General features: G+C 41.0%; 1 protein-coding gene across 6 annotated transcripts in view; it reads left to right on the plus strand.

Moving 5' to 3' along the window:
- The window catches only part of LOC108443672 (ERC protein 2), a 308529-nt gene that overhangs the window by 110775 nt on the left and 176267 nt on the right, over nt 1–21487 (plus strand). For all 6 annotated transcript variants that reach the window (XR_005129963.1, XR_005129967.1, XR_005129964.1 and 3 more), the window contains 3 exons: nt 947–1087; nt 13677–13700; nt 14628–14821. Coding sequence is in view for 1 of the 6 variants with exons in the window: in XM_037536284.1 (XP_037392181.1) it covers nt 947–1087; nt 13677–13700; nt 14628–14821 (359 nt within the window). In the remaining 5 variants the exon portion in view is untranslated. The remainder of the gene's footprint in view (nt 1–946; nt 1088–13676; nt 13701–14627; nt 14822–21487) is intronic.

Here is a 21487-nt window from a genome sequence, read left to right on the forward strand (position 1 = left end):
AGGTTGAACCGGCGACCTTCCGGTCACTGGCCAGTTCCCTAAACTCTAGCCCACGACTGCCCCAAAGAGGTTCAAGTAGTTGTCTTTCCTTTCTTTTTGTACATGTTTGCTTGTTTTATTTTCATCTGTTCTTTCTTTCTTTCTTTCTTTCTTTCTTTCTTTCTTTCTTTCTTTCTTTCTTTCTTCTACTTTCTCCTAAGCTTGGTAGGGACCAGTTCAGTGTGTTGGAGTCTGTTATGGTGTTGGCTGTATGTCTTTTATCAAAGGCTACATAAACCAGTTAGAGGCAGAGATTCATTTCCAGTCATAATCATTTTTTCTTGAATTAGTAGGCCTGTCCTACAGCCTGCAAAACACTCTGTATTACTCATTATCTAAATATAGTGTCTTTCTTTTCTTTTCATTCATTCCAAATTATCAATGCGTATGGCCAGATGAACCCTATTGATGGTTTGCTCCATAAGCCATCTTTCTCCTGATATAATAAATAAATCAATGTAACAAACTACACTGGCCATTGATTTAAATGAGGTAAGTCTTCTTAAACATTGTGCCTTAATGTTTCTCAGTGCACAGCATTTTATATCTTAATTAATATCTGCTCAGTGTGGTGTAACTGTCACATGCTCACTTGGAACATAGACTCTTAGACAGTATCTTATGGTACTTGGATCTTATTTATGACAGACGTTTATGAGCTGCCACAGGAAATAGCTTAAGGCAACAAAAGACACACCTGAGTGTCTGAAGAGAGGCATTGTATTTGCAATGGCAGCTGGAAAGTCTGCATCACAGCACAACATGTCCTTTATATGTGGGTATATTAATGTGAGCAGACTAGTAGACAGCAGTGGAATTTACCTGGGCTAGGTAAAAAAGGGATTTTCATTTTTTTTTACACTTTCTATTTTGCCATTCTCTCCTCTTTTTCTCTTTGCACTTTTAGGAGAGGGTCATAGAGCATCTGAAGGAGCAGAGAGAGAGAGAGGAGCGAGAGAAGCATGAGGAAGTGGAGGCATATAAGAAGGAAAATAAGGAGATGAAGGACAAAATCACCTCCCTACAGGCACAGCTCTTGGACAAAGAGGTCAGTGTCCATGCTAGCCTAGGGCCCACTCAGGTTAGTTGTGCTTCCACCAACCAGTCTGGTAACACAGCACATGCTAGGACAGAAATTAACACAAATTAATTATCATTTGTAAATCGTAAAATAGTGGTAATACCATCAAATCAATAATACCATCAAATTAACATTCATGTAATCCTGATGATTGTTAAAATGTCAAACTGTTTTAATATCTGTGTTGCCAGACGTTTTAGTTGATTATCAAAGACGGTAATTAAGTAGGATGGTCCTGGGACTTTTCTGAGGCGTTGGCGTTCATGGTACTGATATCACAGAACCATGCAATATGGAAAAGAGCTTCTAACCAACCAATGTTATGTGCTGTGAGCATCTTGACCAGTCACATGTTTTTTGGATGTTTGGAAGAATCAAAACATTATCATGATACAACAAACATGAATTAATTTGGTCAAAAATAATGCAGACCAATCTTTAAGCACATTAAAAGCTGTAAATGGATACATTGTGGTATATAGTGAAGTAATTGCGAAACGTTATGTCGTACAAATTGTGTAGCCCTAACCCAAATGTTGAACTACTGCCTTAGTTCTCCCTCTAAACTCACTCCTTCAATGGCTTCAATGGCATATTTACACTATATGGCCAAAAGTATATGGACACTCATTTAAGTAAGTAAGTAAGAATTTATTTATAAAGCACTCTAAACACAACTGAGTTGACCAAAGTGCTGTACATAAAATAAATCCCCAGGACACACTGGGTTAAGAACAATAAAACAAATAAAATACGTAACGAAATAACATATAAAAAGAGCTTAGAAGAAAGAGAGAAAGAAAACTAGCAGCACCTCACATCACTACAATCTCCTGCTATTCAAATGCAAGTTTGTAAAAGTATGTTTTTAGACCTGATTTAAGCACAGAGATAGAAGTGGCTTGGCAGACTGTTCCAAAGCCTCGGAGCATAAACCGCAAATGCACGATCACCTTTAAGTTTCAGCCGAGTCCTGGGAACAGTCAGCAAGTTCTGAGAAGATGATCTAAGAGAACGTTGACAAGTTGAGGGTGTTAGCAGGTCTGTAATATAAGAGGGGGGGAGCTTATTTAGTGCCTTAAAAACAAATAACAGCACTTTAAACTGTATTCTGTGCTGGACAGGTAGCCAATGTAGAGAAGCGAGTTTATTTATTAAGCGAATTTAGTTATTGGATTCAGTGTTTCAGCCACTTCTGTTGATTAGTGTATAAAATCAAACACACAGCCAAGCAGTTTTCTTTGAAAACTTGAACGGGTCATTCTGATCTACCTGACTTTAGACTGACTCTGCCATAACATTCCACCTTTGTTCATGATTCTTTTTGCCATGCTAGATCTGCCTCCGTAACTATAAGTGCTATTATTATGATAGACCTCGGAAACTCACAGAGCAGGGCCGTCGAGTGATGAAACAATAAAGCACATGAAATTCACCCATCCTCTGTTACATCTCACACTGGTAGAGTTCCAGACTGCCTCTGGCAGCAATATTGGTGCAAGAACTGTGCATCGGAAGCTTCATGCAATGGATTCCCTTGGCCAAGCAGCTGCAAACAAGCCTAAGATCAATGCCTAGCATTCACTGGAGTGGTGTAAATTATGCTGCTACTGGACTCTGGAGCAGGGGAAACAAATTTTCTGGAGTAGTGAATCATGCTTCACTACCTGGCTGTCTGATGGAAGCATCTGGCTTTGGCAGATGCCAGGAGGAACGCTAGTGGCCTCCACAAGGCCTAGACCTCAACTCCACTTTTGCGATAAATTAGAATGTCTATTGCAAGCCAGGCATTCTCATTCAGCATTAGTGCCTGACCTCACAAATGCTGTTGTTCTGTTATAGCTGCAAGGGAATGGGGTGGGGGACTGCAAAATAATGCCCAAAGCTTTGAAATGGGATGTCCACCAAGCTCATAAAGGTGTGATGGTCAGGTATCCACTACTTTTGACTATATAGTGTAGCTCCATTTACTGGGTAGATCTTTCACGCAATGTTTATCCCAAAAATCTCATAAATCTACAATTTTTCATACTTTTCCACAACATGTTAGTGGTTATCACGACTCCTAATTCCCAACGAGCCCTTTATGTGCTGTTAACCTATTTTTTAAATAATTATAATCCCCATCCAGACAGATGCATACTTGCTGGTGCTTTGCTCTGATCTATGAACACACATACAGTCCTCAGCACAGGTTTTCTAAGTGACTGATACATCCAGCACACTTTATCATTATTTTTATTGAACTAAAAGAATTAAAAGAATTTAGAATTTTTTAACTGCACTGCAACCGTTGTAATACACGCACTGTAACCTATACTTAAAGTGTTAACATCAACAGTAAAAGTAAATCCCGTACCCTCAGAACCCCACCTATGCACGCAGGCTCCTGAGTAGAAATTGCCTGTGCTTTGTTCTTAGAGAAAGAGAGAAAGAAAGAGGTGTAATTTATAGATCCATCCTTCTGTCCTCATCCCCCTTTTGCCAGAGCAGACTCCTCACTGTTCCTGGGAACATGCCGGGGCAATCTTTCAGAGAGCCGAAATTTACGAGAATGTTTTCTTTTATATGCACCAGAGTGAACACATATCATTCCAGGAAAATTATATCTTATTGCACGTTGACTCTGAGCCACATATACAGTTGCGAGGAACTTCCCACTCACTCTCCTTCCCTGTGCTAATCAAAAGCACATAAACAACCTCTACATTTTAAAGCTCTAATTACAGTATCAACAGACTTCAAATGTTGAGCAACGTAAGAGTGTGAATATAATCACTTTGTTTATATAGCATGCAGGCCTGTTGAAGGTTTGGATTACTTGAGTAAAGGTGTACAGAAATAAAGGTTTTATGATTTGAGTGCAATTAGAGGAGCACGTTCTGCACAGGCTAAGTATCACAAGCGACCCAGATGACATAAATCGAGCAGCCTAATTTCTTTTGTAACTCTGTATAAGTTTGTTCAAAGCATACATTGTTTCAGCCTTTGGTCCTCTTCCAGCCCCCATCGATACAGCTGGCCTTGTAACGTGCTCTCCTTCAACCCTAACCTGCTGTAGCTTGAGCCTGCAAACTCACCCCATCTGTGAAAGTCTAATGAAAATCTGGTGATTGCGTTGGTTGCATGCTCTGTAGACCTTGGTCTCACCCTGCTTTCAGACTGTTTCATTTCTCACTCTTGGTTCTCTTCTACCCCCTTTTCCAGTGGCTAAGTGCCTGAACCAGAGCCTGAACTCACCCTATTCTGTGAGTTACCATTTCAGCAAACGCTGATTCTTAGGCTACATAAGTGGTGCCATTTCAGCCTCATCTGGAACCTCGAAAGCATTGCACTGGTTGTGGGGCGATGTAATGTTTAAAAGAGTTGAAATATTGATGCATGTAAAAATATGCTTTATTTTAAGTGATGTAAAGTGAAGCTGTCAGAGTCACAATGGCATGCATATTAATTGTAGGCTAAGCAACACTGACATCCAGTTAAGTAGTCATGTGGCTCTCAGGTGAATGGAAACATGGGCAGTTCTTTAAAGGGTTTCTGGCTTGCTGCTACCTTGTTGGTGAGACTGGATAGTAGAGGTTAAATCCAAGCCTGTCGCCACAGTCAGATCATCGCCTGAGAATAAGTATTTGAACTGATCATAGTTATTTGATGTGACCATGATTAAGGTCCTTCAATCATATGATATTTGTGATATATTTTTTTCGCCACTGTTTGGATTGACGTTGTGTAAGACAGGACACGGAATTTAGGGACTCTGCTCAGTAGATTGTTTATTTGAGCTTCAGCTTTCTGTTTTTGGCCATGCTTGCGGAAGCCACCAAAACGTTTGGTGAGTTCTTTGCTTTTCCAGGTGAGATTAATTTCACATCGCAGTGTAACCAATAAGTGCACTCAAACGTAACCTAGACGTGTGAGTTGAGGTGTTGAGTGTTATTTTTAGAGATTTACTTTGTAGATAGGTAACGTTAGCTAGTAAGGTAGGTAACATTATGATTGGCATTCATGCCAATGCCACAGAATTGTTTATCAGAATTGTATTTTAACTCTCTCATGAAGAAAATATAAGCTTTACTCAACTTTTCACATTGTTCTGTTGCATTGTGGATATGAATGTGTGTGTGTCCAGAAGATGCTACACGTTTGTAATGTAATAGTGACAAAATCAAAAGAAGAAAACACAGCTCAGTTATTGATCATGAACATTTAAATGACAATTGTCAGGTAAAATTTAAAGATTGTGACAGGCAGCAGTGTCCAGCTGCAGTACTCAGTATACAACTAGTGAGATACCTCAGCTAGTTAAAGTGTTGGTGAGGTAAATAAATGCTTAGAGTTATGGTTACTTCCCCAAACATGTTAGCTAGTGTAAATATTTCAAAATAAAAGCCTTAGGGTTAGGAATAAGGTTAGCTTCACCCCCCAACCACACTGGCAAACAAGCTAGCACACAGAAAGACAGAACGTTTTTCTGTTACTCAACTTTATGTAATTGTGTACATTTATTTGTGGCAACAAACTTTAACCTTAAGGTAATGTGAGCTACCTCACTAGTCCGGACAGAGGCTGCATGATAAGGGGGACCCTCCTAAACCTCCCTCTGTTCTTCTCTTTCTGATCTTTCCCTCCTCGTCCTTCCTTCTCCTGACAGTCTTCTTTACTGGAACTGAAAGAGCAGGTGTCATCTCTGGCCTCTTCAGGCCTTCAGAAGGACTCAAGGCTGCGAGCTCTGGAGAGCAGTGTGGAGCAGCGAGCAGAGGAGTGCAGCAGGCTAGAGAGCCAGCTGCAGAAGGTGGGTAGAGCCACCACGCTCCGGGCTGTCGGATGCCTCCGATGTGGGGCAGCGATAGCCCTGCTGTGCAAATAAACAAAGCAGGGGCTGTTTTGGAATTCAAGTCTTTTTGATGGTTATCACAGAAACGTGAAGCCATGTGGCACACAGGGGCTGTCACACAGCCTACGTTTGTGGAAATGGTCGAAGAAGGGAACTTTGGTTTTAAGACCGTAGACTAAGAGGTTCATATGCTCAGTTACTTGAGAGGATAGAGTTGCAGGTTTTGTCCATAAAGTATGTAGTTAACAACCAATTGAAGGCATTCAAACAGTGCAAAAAAATAACAAATAAAATAGTCACATGGATTTGACAGCGACAATGTGATTCCTGTCTTGAGGCATCATCTTAGAAGCACATGCATCCAAGCCTGGTTTGCCATCTTGGTCGATTATTTCCCATGTGGTCGTGTGCTTAGTGGTAGCTTAGCGTTGTACTTCAACACAGGGCTATGGTAAGATTTTGACATGCTCCCACACAGTACTTAATCTGTGTATATACTTTGTAATGTGTATCCGTCTGTGGTTCTGAGGGGAAGTCGCTGTTAAGATGAATCTTCTTAGGTTTACTTGCGTCATAAAAGCTCAAGTAACCCTGGAAAATACTTGAGTGTGTTTGTTATACAGTAATGCTGTTGGACTGTAATGTCCCAAATTATCTGTCTGTAAATGAATCTGCACGCACGTACACACAGCGAGACCGCTACCTCAGTCCACCATACCCTCTTGATGGTGCATCTTAAACTTAAAATCCTGTCCGAACATTTTGTTTAAGAGAGTCCTTGTCTAGTCTCGCATGTCGAAACTCATTTGGTATATAAAACACTTTATGTGCAATGGCCAGTGTAAACTAAGTATGGAGTGGATGGGTTGTGGTCAGCTTGTGGTTGATGTTTTCCCTGAGGTTTTCAGTCCGGTTTGAGGAAGCTACTGTTGTTAGGGGTCAGAAGGCCTAGAGAAGTGTGTGCTTGCATCTGAATGGCTGGATTATGTGAATACAAAGGAAATGTTGAAGAAAAATATAAATGCAATGCGTGTTTGCTCCCATTTTGCAGACGTCAAAAAATCCTTTTTTTTCGGTTAAATAAATTGTGCTGCTACAAGCAAATGATTAATAGACCCTTATTAGTCCCACAACGGGGAAATTTCACCTCCGCATTTAACCCATCCGTGAAGTGAAACACCACATACACACTAGTGAGCACACACACACTAGGGGGCAGTGTGTGGGGGCACTTGCCCGGAGCAGTGGGCAGCCCAATCCGCAGCGCCCGGGGAGCAGTTGGGGGTTAGGTGTCTTGCTCAAGGACACTTCAGTCACGTATTGTTGGCTCTGGGGATCAAACCTGTTCCCTAACCTCCAGCCCATGACTGCCCCATTATGCCAGACACTAATGTGAAAATGCTGTTTCATCACTTACCCTGTTTTACGGCGTTTCAGTAAAATCCTTTCAGTAAAAAGTGTTGTTTAATTTTTTTTTGTGTGTATGATAATATACTGTGTATAAACACTCACTGACCACTTTTTTAGGCATACCAAACTAATACTAGGTAGGGCAGTCATGTCCATGTTGAGATACTTGCATCACACAATTCACTTTCATGCTGTGAATCTCTTGTCCTACCATGTCCCAAAGGTGTTCTGCTGGATTCAGATCCAGTGACTGGGAAGGCCACTGAAGAACACTAAATAAACTCATTGTCACGTCCATGAAGCTGGTTTGAGATGATTTTTGCAGAACCCATGAAGGGATGCATATGGTCAACAACCATACTCAAATAGGCTGTCCTATTGATTGATTAGTATTAACGAGTCCAAATTGTGCTAGGAAAACTTTCCCACATCATTGCACCACCTCCACCACCTACTTTTGTTATGCCTGTGCCCATCAAAGCCTCAGCTTTCTGTTCTTGGAACCCTCTGAGCTTCACCTCAAGGTGTGACGTGCATTTAAGACGGCTCCCTGCTTACCTCTATTGTACCTCTATATTGAATGATATTGTACAGTGGTTGTCTGAGTTTTTCTGTGTAGCTTGAACAAATCTGGCCTTCCTCAAGTAACCTTTCTCATCAACAAGACATTTTGTCTGCAGATCTGCCGCTCACTAGATATTTTTTCTTTATTCTGTCATTCTGAGTAAACTCTAGAGACCGTTTTGCTTGAAAATCCACGGTTATAGAAATACTCAAACTTGCCTGTCTGGCACCAACAGCCATGCCATGATTAAAATAACTGAGATGACATTTTTCCGCATTTTGATGGTTGATGTGAACATCACCTGGAGCTGCTGTCACATATGTGCATGATTTTATGCGCTGTACTGCTACAACTTGATGGGCTAATTGGATAACTGCGTGAATGAGTAGGTGTACAGGTAATCCTGTACAGGTTAACACATCTGAACAGGCAAACACATATCCTTGTTTTTCCGTAAGGTCAGGGAGTGTTCATGTATTTGTACGTGGTCATACATGTTCCAGTTATGTGTTGTTACAGTGTTACAGTGATTTTTTGTTTCTAGCAGTATCTGAGCTCAGGACTGGCTTTCTCTCTAAGCTATTGGTAACAAGCAAAGATACTTTCTCTAGATAGACAAAGCACTTCTTGTAAGTTGCTCTGGATAAGAGCGTCTGCTGAATGCTGTAAATGTAAATGTTGTCACTGTTCAGTAGAAGCTGTGCGAATGTCACGCAAACCTTACTGTCGGAGCTGCGCAGCTTAGTCTGATGCATTCGTCTCTGAAGCTAGTTTGCCCAAGGCTGTTTTAATCAGCCAGTTTCACCTGATGTATGAAAACCTACGTCTGAAACCTAATGCTGTGTTCTGAGGATGTCATAAAATGTACACCGTAGCATGTACAGCTTTTTGCCTCTAGCAGCAAGCACGTTACTGGTAGTAAAGGAGTTTTACAATCACTGAGGGCTGTGACTTCATAAACTCAGTTAATTGTCACAGGGCACAGTCAATGTAAAGAAAACATGGATTTCGGTTCCTTGGTTTTGCTCTTTGGACTTTAAAAAATCAAACATTTAGCTGTAAAATGTACTTTAGAAGGTTTCTAACAAACACAGAGACACGCACACACACACACAAACACACACACACACGCACACACACACACACACACACACACACACACACACACACACACAACAATTAAACTTGCTGTCCTCTTCTGAGATGGCAAAAGGAATTTTCAAGTGACCGGTGAAACTTAAATACTTGATCTTAGATAGCTTTTCCTCATCCATTAACTCTCTCTCTCTCTCTCTCTCTCTCTCTCTCTCTCTCTCTCTCTCTCTCTCTCTCTCTCTCTCTCTCTCCCTCTCTCTCTTTCCCTCTCTCTCTCTCTCTCTCTCTCCCTCTCTCTCTTTCTCTCTCTCTCTCTCTCTCTCTCTCTCTGTCTCTCTCTCTCTCTCTCTCTCTCTCTCTCTCTCTCTCTCTCTCTCCCTCTCTCTCTCCCTCTCTCTCTCTCTCTCTCTCTCTCTCTCTCTCCCTCTCTCTCTCTCTCTCTCTCTCTCTCTCTCTCTCACACTCCTTCTCGTCATCCTTTCTGTTCCTCTCCTACACCCCCCTTCCTCCTTTCTGTTGCTTAGCTAAACATTTACTGCCAAAACACACACGCATACAGAAACACACACACACACACACACGTGCACCCACACACACACATGTGCACCCACACACACACACACACACACAGAGCAGTCTATTGAAATATCCTTGTCTGAGGAAAAGGCTAGAAACGTTTAAAGATAAGTCAAATCAATCACCCACTATTAATGAAGACGGGAGCAGACCTGAGACCCAGCAATGACACTGGACACACACAGGGAAAAAGTGTCTGCTGACAATTAACCGACCATCTGCTACTTGAATCTTGTAACTGTCTTTTTTTTCTCATTTTCCCGTTTTTCTGTTCTCTAATTTGTCTTTAATTCTACACAATGTGAGATTGTGCTCTCTTCCTCTTGTACAGAATTTTAACCGTACATGCATTATGTAAAACATAATGATTTTTTCAAAAATAATTTCCCAAAAAGTTAAAATTTAAAAGATTTTGCTCATCTACCCTAGTGGGAATAGGCTTTCATAGCACCTGCAAATAGATTGAAGAGTGGACCAGTCCATGGTCCCCAGAGTTTCATTGTTTTAAGGCCCGTGAGTCTTGATCAGCTTCTAGCAGTGAGCAGTCTGATTTAGCAATGGGAAGTAGTCCAGTCCCAGTGGTCATGGTCGTTAAACAGCTAACAAGCAAACTCAACTATTCTAGTTAAATTACAGGCCTTATGTTTGATTTAATTGTCATATATCTAGAAAAACAAGTTTATTCAGTGCTTAGCAGTGTGTATTCAGCACACTGTCTAGTAACTACTTGTCTCTTGAGCTTTGTTTATTTTAGCGGTTGTGAAACATGTTTCTAAATTATTTGATGTTTGTGATTTATAGCCATAAGTTTATGATGTTTCTTGGAGTAGATTTCCCAGACATCTAAACAGCATTTACAATGGTCATTATTGCTTTACGGCAATAAGACTGAATGTCTTTTGGCTGCTGACAACTCCACCTGGGTGGGTCCCTGCTCTTCAATCTTTAATCTAATGTCTCAAAAGTTTTTTTTTCTCTCTCTCATTCAAGTAAAAACATTCATCTGCCAGTGTTTAGAAAAGGCACATTCAGCTGTCAGAACAGCTCAAGCAATCAGTAGGACATGTTTAGGGGTAAGAGAAAGATAATTCTAGGGTCCGCGTCTATCTCCAGGTTGTTTTTCTCTTGGATAAAAAAAGGAATATGTTACTATAATAATCTACGTCTTGTACTGTGCCTCCGCAATAATAGAGAGGGGGAGAAAGGAGACAGAAGATGTTTGGTGATCTCGTAAAAGCATTGCCAAGAGAGTAGTTTTATTTCATAATGAATTAGGGGAAGAGAAGAGAGAGGAAAGAAGTGTATGACAGACAAGCTCCGGTGAGATGTTCTTGTGAAAGAAAACCACATGAAAGCCGAGCCGAAAGAACAGACACACTTTTATATGTAGCTGAGTTCCCGACAGAAGCAATCAGTTTAGGTTACACCTCCTCCAACCCCTCCAAGATAACAAGGACATGCAGCATCTTTCGTTTTTTATATATGCACTTTTCACATTTTCAGCATGTTTTACTAATCAGAGGATTTAAAATATTCATATATGGTAGAGAAATGGTGCACAATACTTTCTGAATAGTAACCATACATGTGCACTTTGCACTCCGCAGTCTGTCATGCCAGATTTCTCTGCCCGCAGAGGGTAGAGAGGTAGGCATTTCAGTCTCAGTATGAAAATAAAGGAACCATGGGACCGTCAAAACCTTCCTTAACCTTGGGTTCAGGTGTTTCATTTAGTTCCCTTGCCACAGGTGTACAAAATCAAGCAACAAGTCATGTAGCCTGCTTTTGCAAACATTTGTGAAAGAATGGGTCGTTCTGAAGAGCTCACTGAATTCGAGTGTGGTACTGTAACAGTCAGTGTGGTGTTGCAGTTTGCAAAGTCAGTTTGCCAAATTTCTCCCCTTGCAGATTTCCTGATCCACTGTGAGTGGCATTATTGAAAAGTGAAAGTGTTTAGGAAGCACAGCAACCAGAGAAAACGTGAAGTGTGAGCAGGGTTGCCGAGTGCGACGGCGCGTAGTGCATACAGAATAGGATAGAAGAATTAACAGCCATTTGTCACTGTGTTCTGCACACTGTGGAATTAGACCTCTGCATTTAACCCATCCGTGCTGTGAAACACTCACATACATGCACGCTAGTGAACACACACACTAGGGAGCAGTGAGCGCACTTGCCTGGAGCGGTGGGCAGCCTTATCCACGGCGCCTGGGGGGCAGTTGGGGGTTAGGTGCCTTGCTCAAGGGCACTTCAGTCGCTAACACTAAAAGGTCACTAACACTCTGTTGACCCAACAACAGCAGATTTCCAAACCTCCTCTGGCATTAAACCCAGCACATAAACTGTGCACCCTGAAGCTTCATGACTGAGCAGCTGCATGCAAGCCTTACATTAGCAAACACAATAGCAAACGTCTAAAGCACGTTACCACTGGACTCTGGAGCAGTGGAAGCATATTCTATGGAGCGACAAGTCACACTTGGCAGTCTAATGGACGAGTCTGGGTTTGGCAAATGCCAGGATAATGTTACCTGCCTGACCCCACTGTGCCAACTATGAAGTTTGGTGGAGGAGGGATAATGCTATGGGGTTGGCCTAGACCTCTTAGGTCCGGTGAAGGGAAATCTTAATGCTTCAGCAGACCAAGACATTTTGGACAATTGTACACTTTTAACTTTGTATGAACAGTTTTGGGAGGGCCCTTTTATGTTCCTGTGACTGTGCCCCAGTGCACGAAGCGAGGTCCGAAAAGGCATGGTTAGGCAGGTTTAGTGTGAAAGAACTTGACTGGCCTGCGCAGAGCCCTGACCTCATCCCATCAAAATCATAGTTTATCCTGGAGCAGGAGGAGTTGTTCTGCAAAGGGGGGACCAACTGCATATTTAGAATGAATGTCATAAAAGCTCCTGTAGGTGTCCCAACACTTTTGTCCATATAGTGTATACCTATGCTTTTTCAGCAGCTACTTTCATTTGCGTTAAGTTGAAATCTGTTGAGCTTTTACACTGCACATCAAGGCAGATTTTGCCGTACAGCAAGCCATTGTGCAATGCGATATGGAAGAGTGCTTCATTGCCATGAATAGGATACGACAAGGCAAAGCTGCAACTGCACATGTACCATAAACCCAGGTTGTTTGGATGGTCTTTAATTAAAATGGCTCTGTAGACTTTCAGTCATCCAGGTCATTGAATTATCTAGTAAAGAGGTTGAACTCTAGTAATAAATAACTGAAGTTTTTGATTTCTCTGCTTAAACAACCCATAAACAAACTTGAATTAAGAATTGAACTGGGAAATCATAAAACAGCACAGAAGTTCAAGGCCACTGATTCAAATTGGCTGATAAAATGTTGCGTGACAATAAGCAAAACCAACTCCAGTAGTGATATTATTGTAATTGTTAATTGTCAATGGTGAATTAGGAAATATGACTGAATTCTTTTCTTAAATAAAAAACAAATCTAAAAATAATCTAAATGTTGTATTGTGGGGAGCTTTTTTCCCTCATTAGCTTCATCATCACATAAAATGTTTCAGTGTTTTTGTACTTTAAGGTGAGCTTCATTTACATTTTTGTGCTTTGTTGGCTGTTTTTTTTTTTTTTTGCCAAGACCAATAAATCTGTGTGATCATCATATCAGCAGATTTAATGGTGAAATGGTGTATTAGTCAGACTTTGACTGCTGCTTCTAGACATTGAACTAAATGTTTAAAAAAGTGTTCGGTGTGCTCACTGATCAAATTATTCATTCCCTGTATGTTCATGCATATGCAGTGACCTTTTGGGATGCTTGAGACACCAGCTAAGCTTGGATTTCGACTGATTTTCTCCCTTTTAAAGTGTTTTGCTTAATTCATGCCATGAATTTTTTTCACGTGATAATTTTCATGTTCTGCAGCAGTGAAATTGTTACTTAATTCTTTCCTGGTTGTTTACTACCTGCATGTATCCTTAATTCAGACAATATTGTTTTTGTTTTCTTTTTCTCTGTATATCTCCAACTACCCCATTTTCTCTCTCTCTCTCTCTCTCTCTCTCTCTCTCTCTCTTTTTCTCTCTCTCTCTCAATCTAGAACCCTCTGCAAGGCAAATCAGCGGTAGGCTGCGTGTGCATATGTTTAATTGTCTTTGTCCTTGTGAAGAAGTATATTCGCATTAACTCATTAAAACAGCAGAGCATACAAGTTTGGATTGGGCCCTAAGAGAAATATCAATACATAATCAAGATGAAGTTTAACCTTAACATTAAGGTCTTGTATATTCTGTATTCTGGAAAACTATCACGTGATCCACCTGTGTGTGTGTGTGTGTGTGTGTGTGTGTGTGTGTGTGTGTGTCTGTTCTGTGTTCATACGCCTCACCTGTGTGTGATCGGATTATAAAGGCTTTTTCTTCCAGCATGAATTTTGCACACACTGTGATGTAGAGCCCACTTTGTATGAAAATGGTTACCCGTCAAAATATCAAGATGAGTGAAAGAACAAATATAACAGCAAAATGTTGTTTCTCACCGTTGAGATCGTGCAAACTTTTTTTCTGGAAAAGAAAAGCCTGTAAGTGAAACCCTGTGTGTCACTCGTGGTTTTGTGTTGTAATGTCTGTCACTGTTGTTGTTCCACATCACTGTGCATAACTTGAAGTGCAGTAGCTCATGAACACTTCAGAAACAATGAGATACACACCATAGTTGCTTAATTATAACAGTGTAACTGAAAGTTTAGTCATATTGAGCCTCATTCACTAATGTCTTCCTATGTTTTTTCTAAAATGACCTCAGATTCGTGACGTGTTCTTGAACCGCAGAATTGTTCACACTTTTGTGCTCTTGAGTGTACATAGATTCTGTTCTTACCCAAGAACAGACCCCAAATAAGAAAACATTGGTGAAAGTCAGAATCTTCACAAAAACTGAGCTTTAAGAAGAAATTTCTTTTCAAGAACAGTTGGTGAGTGAGGCTCATTTCTCTTTCTTCATAGTTGTTTGGATTCATCATTGTTGTCTGCAAATGTGTGTCTGTTGGAAGGCCCTGGAAGCTGAAGAAGCAGCTCGGAGGAACCTAGAGCTCTCAGAGCGCTTAAAACTTCTAGAAAAAGAAGTGGCCTTCCATAAAGAGGAGTCTGGGAAGTCTAAGGCAGAAGTGGACAGGCTTCTGTCTATTCTTAGAGATGTGGAATCAGAACGCACGGAGAAGGACAACAAAATCTCTGAGCTGGAGAGGTAAAGACAACCACTACACATGCAACAGAAGGAATACTCTAGAATTTTTCAATGTAATCTCTATTTGCTGCATCTGTACTGTTCTGTGTATCACCGCAAACTATAATGGTGATGCATTTCCCTCTACGTAGGGAATTTTGGGAATAAAAACATTAAGACGTGTGTAAAGCAAATTTGAAACTAAACCATTTCACTGCGATAAGGCAGATCTCAGGATGAGACAAACATGAAAGTATGTCTTACCAAAGCTGCTCTGAAGTTTGTCCAACCCAAAAAGTAACAGAAGTCTTCTGATATCCATGCATGAAAACAGTACCACTATACTGGTAAAGTAGTCTGGAAAATTATTGTCACCTCTGAAAAAAAAATTGCAACTGGCCAAAAGCTTCTACACTCTCAAAAATATGAATGAATAAATGTTATATTTTTCCATAATGCTAATCCAGGTATAGGTAGTCTAAATGTCTATATTGTATAGCATTAATCTTATACTTTATTGGTCCTACAAGGGACCAATGTTTGGCCCAGACTATGTATTGTCACCAATATCGGCATTGGCAGATACATACACAAACTGTTAGATATTAGCGCTGGCCTACAGTTCCCGTCTTGGTGCAGGCCTACAAAGAATCTTTTTGGCACTTTTTTTATTTCTATGTCTAATTCTGTTTTTCGGTCATATCTTTAATAATAATACTATCTTCATTTATAGAGGATGTTTGTGGTGACTCAAAGTGCCTTACAGACAGGTGATAAAGCTTAAGAGTAATAGAAGAAACTATGAGTATTCAAATCAAACCAAACAGATAAATATAACAAAAATGAACTGAATGCTAAGGAAAAGTGATATTTATAACGTTTTCAAATGTTTCTATAAAGTGTGCACTGAGGTTTCGTGGAATTAAGTTCTACAGTTTAAAAGCGTGATAACCAAAAGAGGCCTCTTCACATTTTTCTGTATATTAAGGAAGGTATTTGTAAATGTTGTAAAACTGTGGTATGTGTTAATCTGGGGTACATTACCGATTTAGCTGACAAAGGTAAAAAAATGCTTTAACGTAACTTTTTTCCTTGTTGCAAAGTAGACTAGGGACCATTATTGTGCAAGTGTTTGCCACTGTCAGGAACCTTTGAAAGTCTCATAAAAGACATCTGTGTTTTTAGTGTTCTGCCGTCGAACATGTAAGGCTTTTACAGATTTTTTGGAGAAATTTGAATGTGGTTAGACCCTAAAGCAGCTGCAACAGTCATTAGATGTATTAGGGCTTATTCTCGTGTGAAGCTGTGCATGTGGGACTGTGCACTTGTTTTTTTGAAGTGCTGTTTTTCTGCGCGTATTAGGGAGAACGCGTCCGTATACACGTGTCTGTATTTGCGCATTCACTGGATGTGTGTGAACTTGCTGGACGTGTGTCTGCATTTCCCATAGTGGTGTGACTGATGCTGGCTTTTATAGAGTTTGTCATGCAGCCAGTGCAGCAGCAGCAGGAAGTGCTCCACTCCTCCACTTCTGCAGAAAGAAAGAATGAAAGAGCGAAGAAACACATATCTACCCTTCCTCTCTCATTACTGGCGAGCAAGTGCACAATTACCTAGTGATTTACAGATTGGCTGGTTGGCTGTGTTAGGACAACACACAGAGACATACACTCAGACATTGGCATGCACACACACATACTGAATGATTTAGTATACTGAGATTAGAACCTTTAGTGCCAAACATGCATAGGGTTGTGGTTTTTTTCTATACGATTCGCTGTGGGGGGTCCTGGAAAGTGCTAATATGTTGATGTCAGGTATGTCATTTTGTGTGTGTGTGTGTGTGTGTGTCTGTTCAGTCTTAACTCATCATTGCCCATATGGACTATATGTGTTTTTACCATTGATTTTTTTATTTTTTTATTTTTTTCTAAACAGCCATTAAGTACAAAAGTACAAGTTATACATTTTGAGTGTCAGAAAAATAGCAAAAAAATATCTGCATTTCCAAAAAAGTTAGGACGTTATGCAGAACGTAACTAAAAATAGAATGCAATGATAAGCAAATCATATAAACAATATTTTAAAGGAAAATACTACAAAGGCAACATATCAGATGTTGAAACTGAGAAATTTTATTGTATTTTGAAAAATATATGCACGTTTTGAATTTGATGCCAACAGCACATTCCAAAAAAGTTGGGACGAGGACATTTATCAGTGCGTTCCATCTCCTCTACTTTTAACAACAGTTTGGGAACTGAGGAGACCAATCCCTGTATTTTTGAAAATGAAATGTTTTCCATTCTTGTTTGATACAGGATTTTAGCTGCTCAGCAATTCAGGGTCTCCTTTGTCATATTTTTCATTTCATAATGCCCCAAATGTTATCAGTGGGTGACAGGTCTGGACTGCAAACAGGTCAGTTTAGCACCCGGACTCTATACAGAGCAATGCTATTGTAATATATGTGGAAACTGGTTTGACATTGTCTTGCTGAAATAAGCAAGCTTTGTGCACTGGTGTGCAGTCATGTGGGAACAGGAAGGAGTCATCCCCAAACTGTTCCCACAAAGTGGGGAGCATGAAATTGTCCAAAATCTCTTGGTGCTGAAGCTTTAAGAGTTCCTTTCACTGGAACTAAGGGGCCGAGCCCAACTCCTGAAAAACAACCCCACAACATAATCACTCCAGACAACACGTCTCCACTGCTCTAGAGTCCAGTGGCGGTGCTTTACATTGCGTTCAATGCTTTGCATTGCACTTAGTGATGTAAGTCTTGGATGCAGCTGCTCGGCCATGGAAACCCATTCCATGAAGCTCTCTACGGTGTTCTTGAGCTGATCTGGAGGCCACATGAAGTTTGGAGTTCTGTAGTGACTGACTCTGCAGAAAGTCGGCGACCTCTGCGCATTATGCCCCTCAGCATCTGCTGACCCCGCTCTGTCATGTTACATGGCCAATGACTTCATGGCTGAGTTGTGGAATATTTAGTAGTGAGGAAATTTCATGACTGGACTTGTTGCACAGGTGGCGTCCGATCACGGTACCACACTGGAATTCACTGAGCTCCTGAGAGCGACCCATTCTTTCACTAATGTTTGTAGAAGCAGTCTGCAGGCCTAGGCTTGGTTTTATGGAAGTGGATGGCAACACCTAAATTCAATGATTTGGATGTGTGAATGAATACTTTTGCCAATATAGTGTATCATCCGTGATTTCCAAAACGATTTTCAAATGTTGATTCGTCAGACCACAGGACAGTTTTCTTCTTGCCCTCAGTCCATTTTAAATGAGCTCAGGCCCAGAGAAGGTGGCAGCATTTCTGGATCCTGTTTATGTACAGTTTCTTCTTTGTGTTTTAGAGTTTTAACTTGCATTTATGGATGCAGCAATGAACTGTGCTCACAGACAGTAATTTTCAGACGTTATTCTGAGCCCATGCAGTGATTCCTGCTACAGAATCATGTCTGCTTTTAATGCAGTGCTGCCTAAGGGGCCAAAGATCACAGGCAGCAAATACTGGTTTTTGGCCTTGTCCTTTGCATACAGAGATTTCCCCAGATTCTCTGAATCTTTCAATAATGTTATGTACTGTAGACGATGAGAAGCAAAAGTTCTTTGCTGTTTGAAGTTGAGAAATGTTGTTCTTGAATTGTTGATCTGTTCTGTCTTTCACAGAGTAGTGAACCGCGCCTCATCTTTACTTCTGAAAGACTCTCTGGGACGCTTTTTTATACCCAATCATGTTACTGACCTGTTGCCAATCAACCACCAGGTGTTTCTTAACATTACACAACTTTACCAGCCTTTTGTTGCCCCCGTCCAAACATTTTTGGAATGTGATGTTGGCAACAAATTCAAAATCGGCATATATTTTTCAAGAAAAAAATCAAATTTCTTAGTTTCAACATTTGATACTATTTGTACTCTTTGTACTATTTTCAGTTACATATAGGGTTTAAATGATTTGCACACCATTTCATTTTGTTTTATTAACATTTTGCATTTCGTGTCCCAACTTTTTTGGAATTGCTGTTGTATTTAATAGATAATTATGTAAGAGACAGTTACACAGAAGCCTCATCAATGAAAAATATGTCATATCTATATTTTTTCAGTATTCAGTGTGTCCATCTTTAGCATTCTCAGAGACTAGGATATTTTTTCTACACTTACAAAGTTCAGTCTTCAGAAGTAAGTTGAATAAGTGAATTTTCTGCTTCTCATTATCCAAGTAATCCCAAACACATTTAGTAATGTTGAGGTCAGGGCTCTGAGGTGGTCAGCTTCTTTGTTTGATTTGCAGATTTTCTTCTTTTTTTCTGTTTTCTTTTTCCAGCAATGGCTTCTTGAAACCAATTTTTTCACTTATTTTCTTTGACTTTCTCAGTCCTTATGCAAGTGGAATATTTTCTAGTGAATCTCCTCAGAAATATCTCCTGAAAAATGAAACATTTTAAACTACTTAAAAATACTTGAAAGCCATTTTAAGTGGAAATGAAATAAATGAAGATTGATCTCTGATATTTGCATAATACTGGAAGTAACTGGATGTTCTGATTTTTTTAATAACATAATAAATTAGAGATAATAAAATAGACAGCTTTTTTGTTTTTACTTTCTGGAGTACTGTAGTGTTCTGCTGCTTTGGAAAGGGGCACACAACTTTTACACAAATCTCTCATGGTGTAGTGCCACATTGAGTCTGTGTGGTGGGAGCTGCACTATTTACACAATTTCTTCTAACCTTTCTAGGTCCCAGCATGGTCCTAACCAGTGACTGTCCAATTTAGGGCACCTGCCTTTTTTCTCTTTGGGCTGTAGACTCCCTACTGCAAAGTGCTGCACGTGAATGTGCAGGTCATAGTTCCTTTTCTGTCACATGCCAGAACTCAGCAGTTGCTGTCTGTGTTGTGTCTATGTGATCTTGGAGCTGCTGGGTGCACTGGTAAGGTGTCTGGAGGGTTACCAAAAGCTACTTCCACAATGATCCTGCTTTCCCTCCCCAGCATTACCAGGGCAGGGACTGAATCTTGGACTGCAGAGCGGCACGCCATGAGGACCAGGGGCAAGTGCTTGTCCCAGTCATGCTGGATGTAAGAATATCTAGCTAGCTTTTTAGGTTCTTTGCCAAAGTGCAATTAAATCTTTCCACCAACCCATCGCTCACTGGGATAGCCAGAAAATGGCAATGAACACCCTAAATTTGAACTTGCACCTTTAGTTGCTATAGATGGACTGAGGAACCTCAAAACATCTGAACATCCCCTCGACCAAAGCATCGACGATGGTCTTGACCACTTGGTCTGGCAGTGTATAGGCCTCTGGTCGTTTGGTAAAACAATCCATGGCAGACAACACAAATCAGTGTCCCAAGCAGTGCAAGGCAACTATGTCAACTCCAACCCGTTGTATGGGCTTGCCCACTGGGAACTGCTGCAAGCGGGCTCAGGACTGCCCTTGGGGACAAGTGCATCATTGGCTGCAGGTCTGGGTCCCACATTTATTGATCAGCCCATTCATTTATGTACTCTCATAGTACAGCACAGCTTTGTGTAGCTGCCCCGCACACCACCTCAATCTGTACCCCCTCACTTTTCTCAGCTCCTGCTCTTTGGCTTCTCAGCGCTCACCATCCTTACCTTCTTGTTTAGATGGGAACCAGGACAGGGCATCAGTGTTACCATGTTGCTCACCTGCATGGTGGGCTATAGTGAATTTGTGGGTCTGTAGCTCCTCTAGCCCATGGCCACCTGCCCCTCAGGCTCTCTGAAGATCATCACTGCAAGGATGCATGATCTAAGCATAGGGTGCCTGCTGCACAAATAGTACTCAAGGTGTCTGATAATAAAGACAGTGACTAACAGCTCTTGTTGCTTGTTGACCAGCTGAAGTCTTGCTATTTCTGTAGCAGCTTATATAAGGGGGCAGTGATGCAAGAAAAGCTCACACACAAACTTCCTGTAATAAGAGGCCATCCATAAAAGCTCTCCAGCTGCCTCTCTGTAACATGGGTGGGACACTCAAGTATGGCATGTAACTTGTCTTCAGTAGTGCCAATTCCTTCCCCACCTATGCAGTGCCCCAGGATAGTAGTTTGCACAGGAATTTGCACTTCTCAGGGTGCAAATCCAGTCCTGCTGCCCTGATTCTTCTTAGTACTTGCGTGCACCAGAATGTCTCCCAAGAAGACCAGGCACTCTTGTTGTGGGGCCCTTTCCTTGCCATCCGAACATTGCTAGCATTTGCAGAGCCTGAAAGCAAGAACTTTGAAATGCCATAGCCCTATGCCTGTTCAGAATGCTGTTTTGGGTTTAGCCACTGCGGACAGTGGGACCTGCCAGTACCCACATCTTAAGTCTAAGAATGAAAACCAGGTGCACCAGGACATTCATCCATGCAAGGAGTTGGATATGAGTCTTCAGTGAGACCTCAGTGAGCTTCCTGTAATCTACACAAAAGTGCCACCTTTCCGCTTTTTTGAGAATCATGTCTACAGGTGTTGCCCAGTAGCTCTCTGATGGCTCAGTGATGCCTGTGCACTGCATTTTTCCAGGTTTTGGTCTCCAGCATTCTGCCGACCCAGGGGGGAGATGTTGATCCCACTGCCATATTGCCCTCCCAGTGTCAATGTTGTGCTGTACATAGTGAAATTTTACAAAAATCTGCCACAACATATCTTGC

This window comes from Pygocentrus nattereri, chromosome 29 (genome assembly GCF_015220715.1).
Source record: "Pygocentrus nattereri isolate fPygNat1 chromosome 29, fPygNat1.pri, whole genome shotgun sequence".
Lineage (NCBI taxonomy): Eukaryota > Metazoa > Chordata > Actinopteri > Characiformes > Serrasalmidae > Pygocentrus > Pygocentrus nattereri.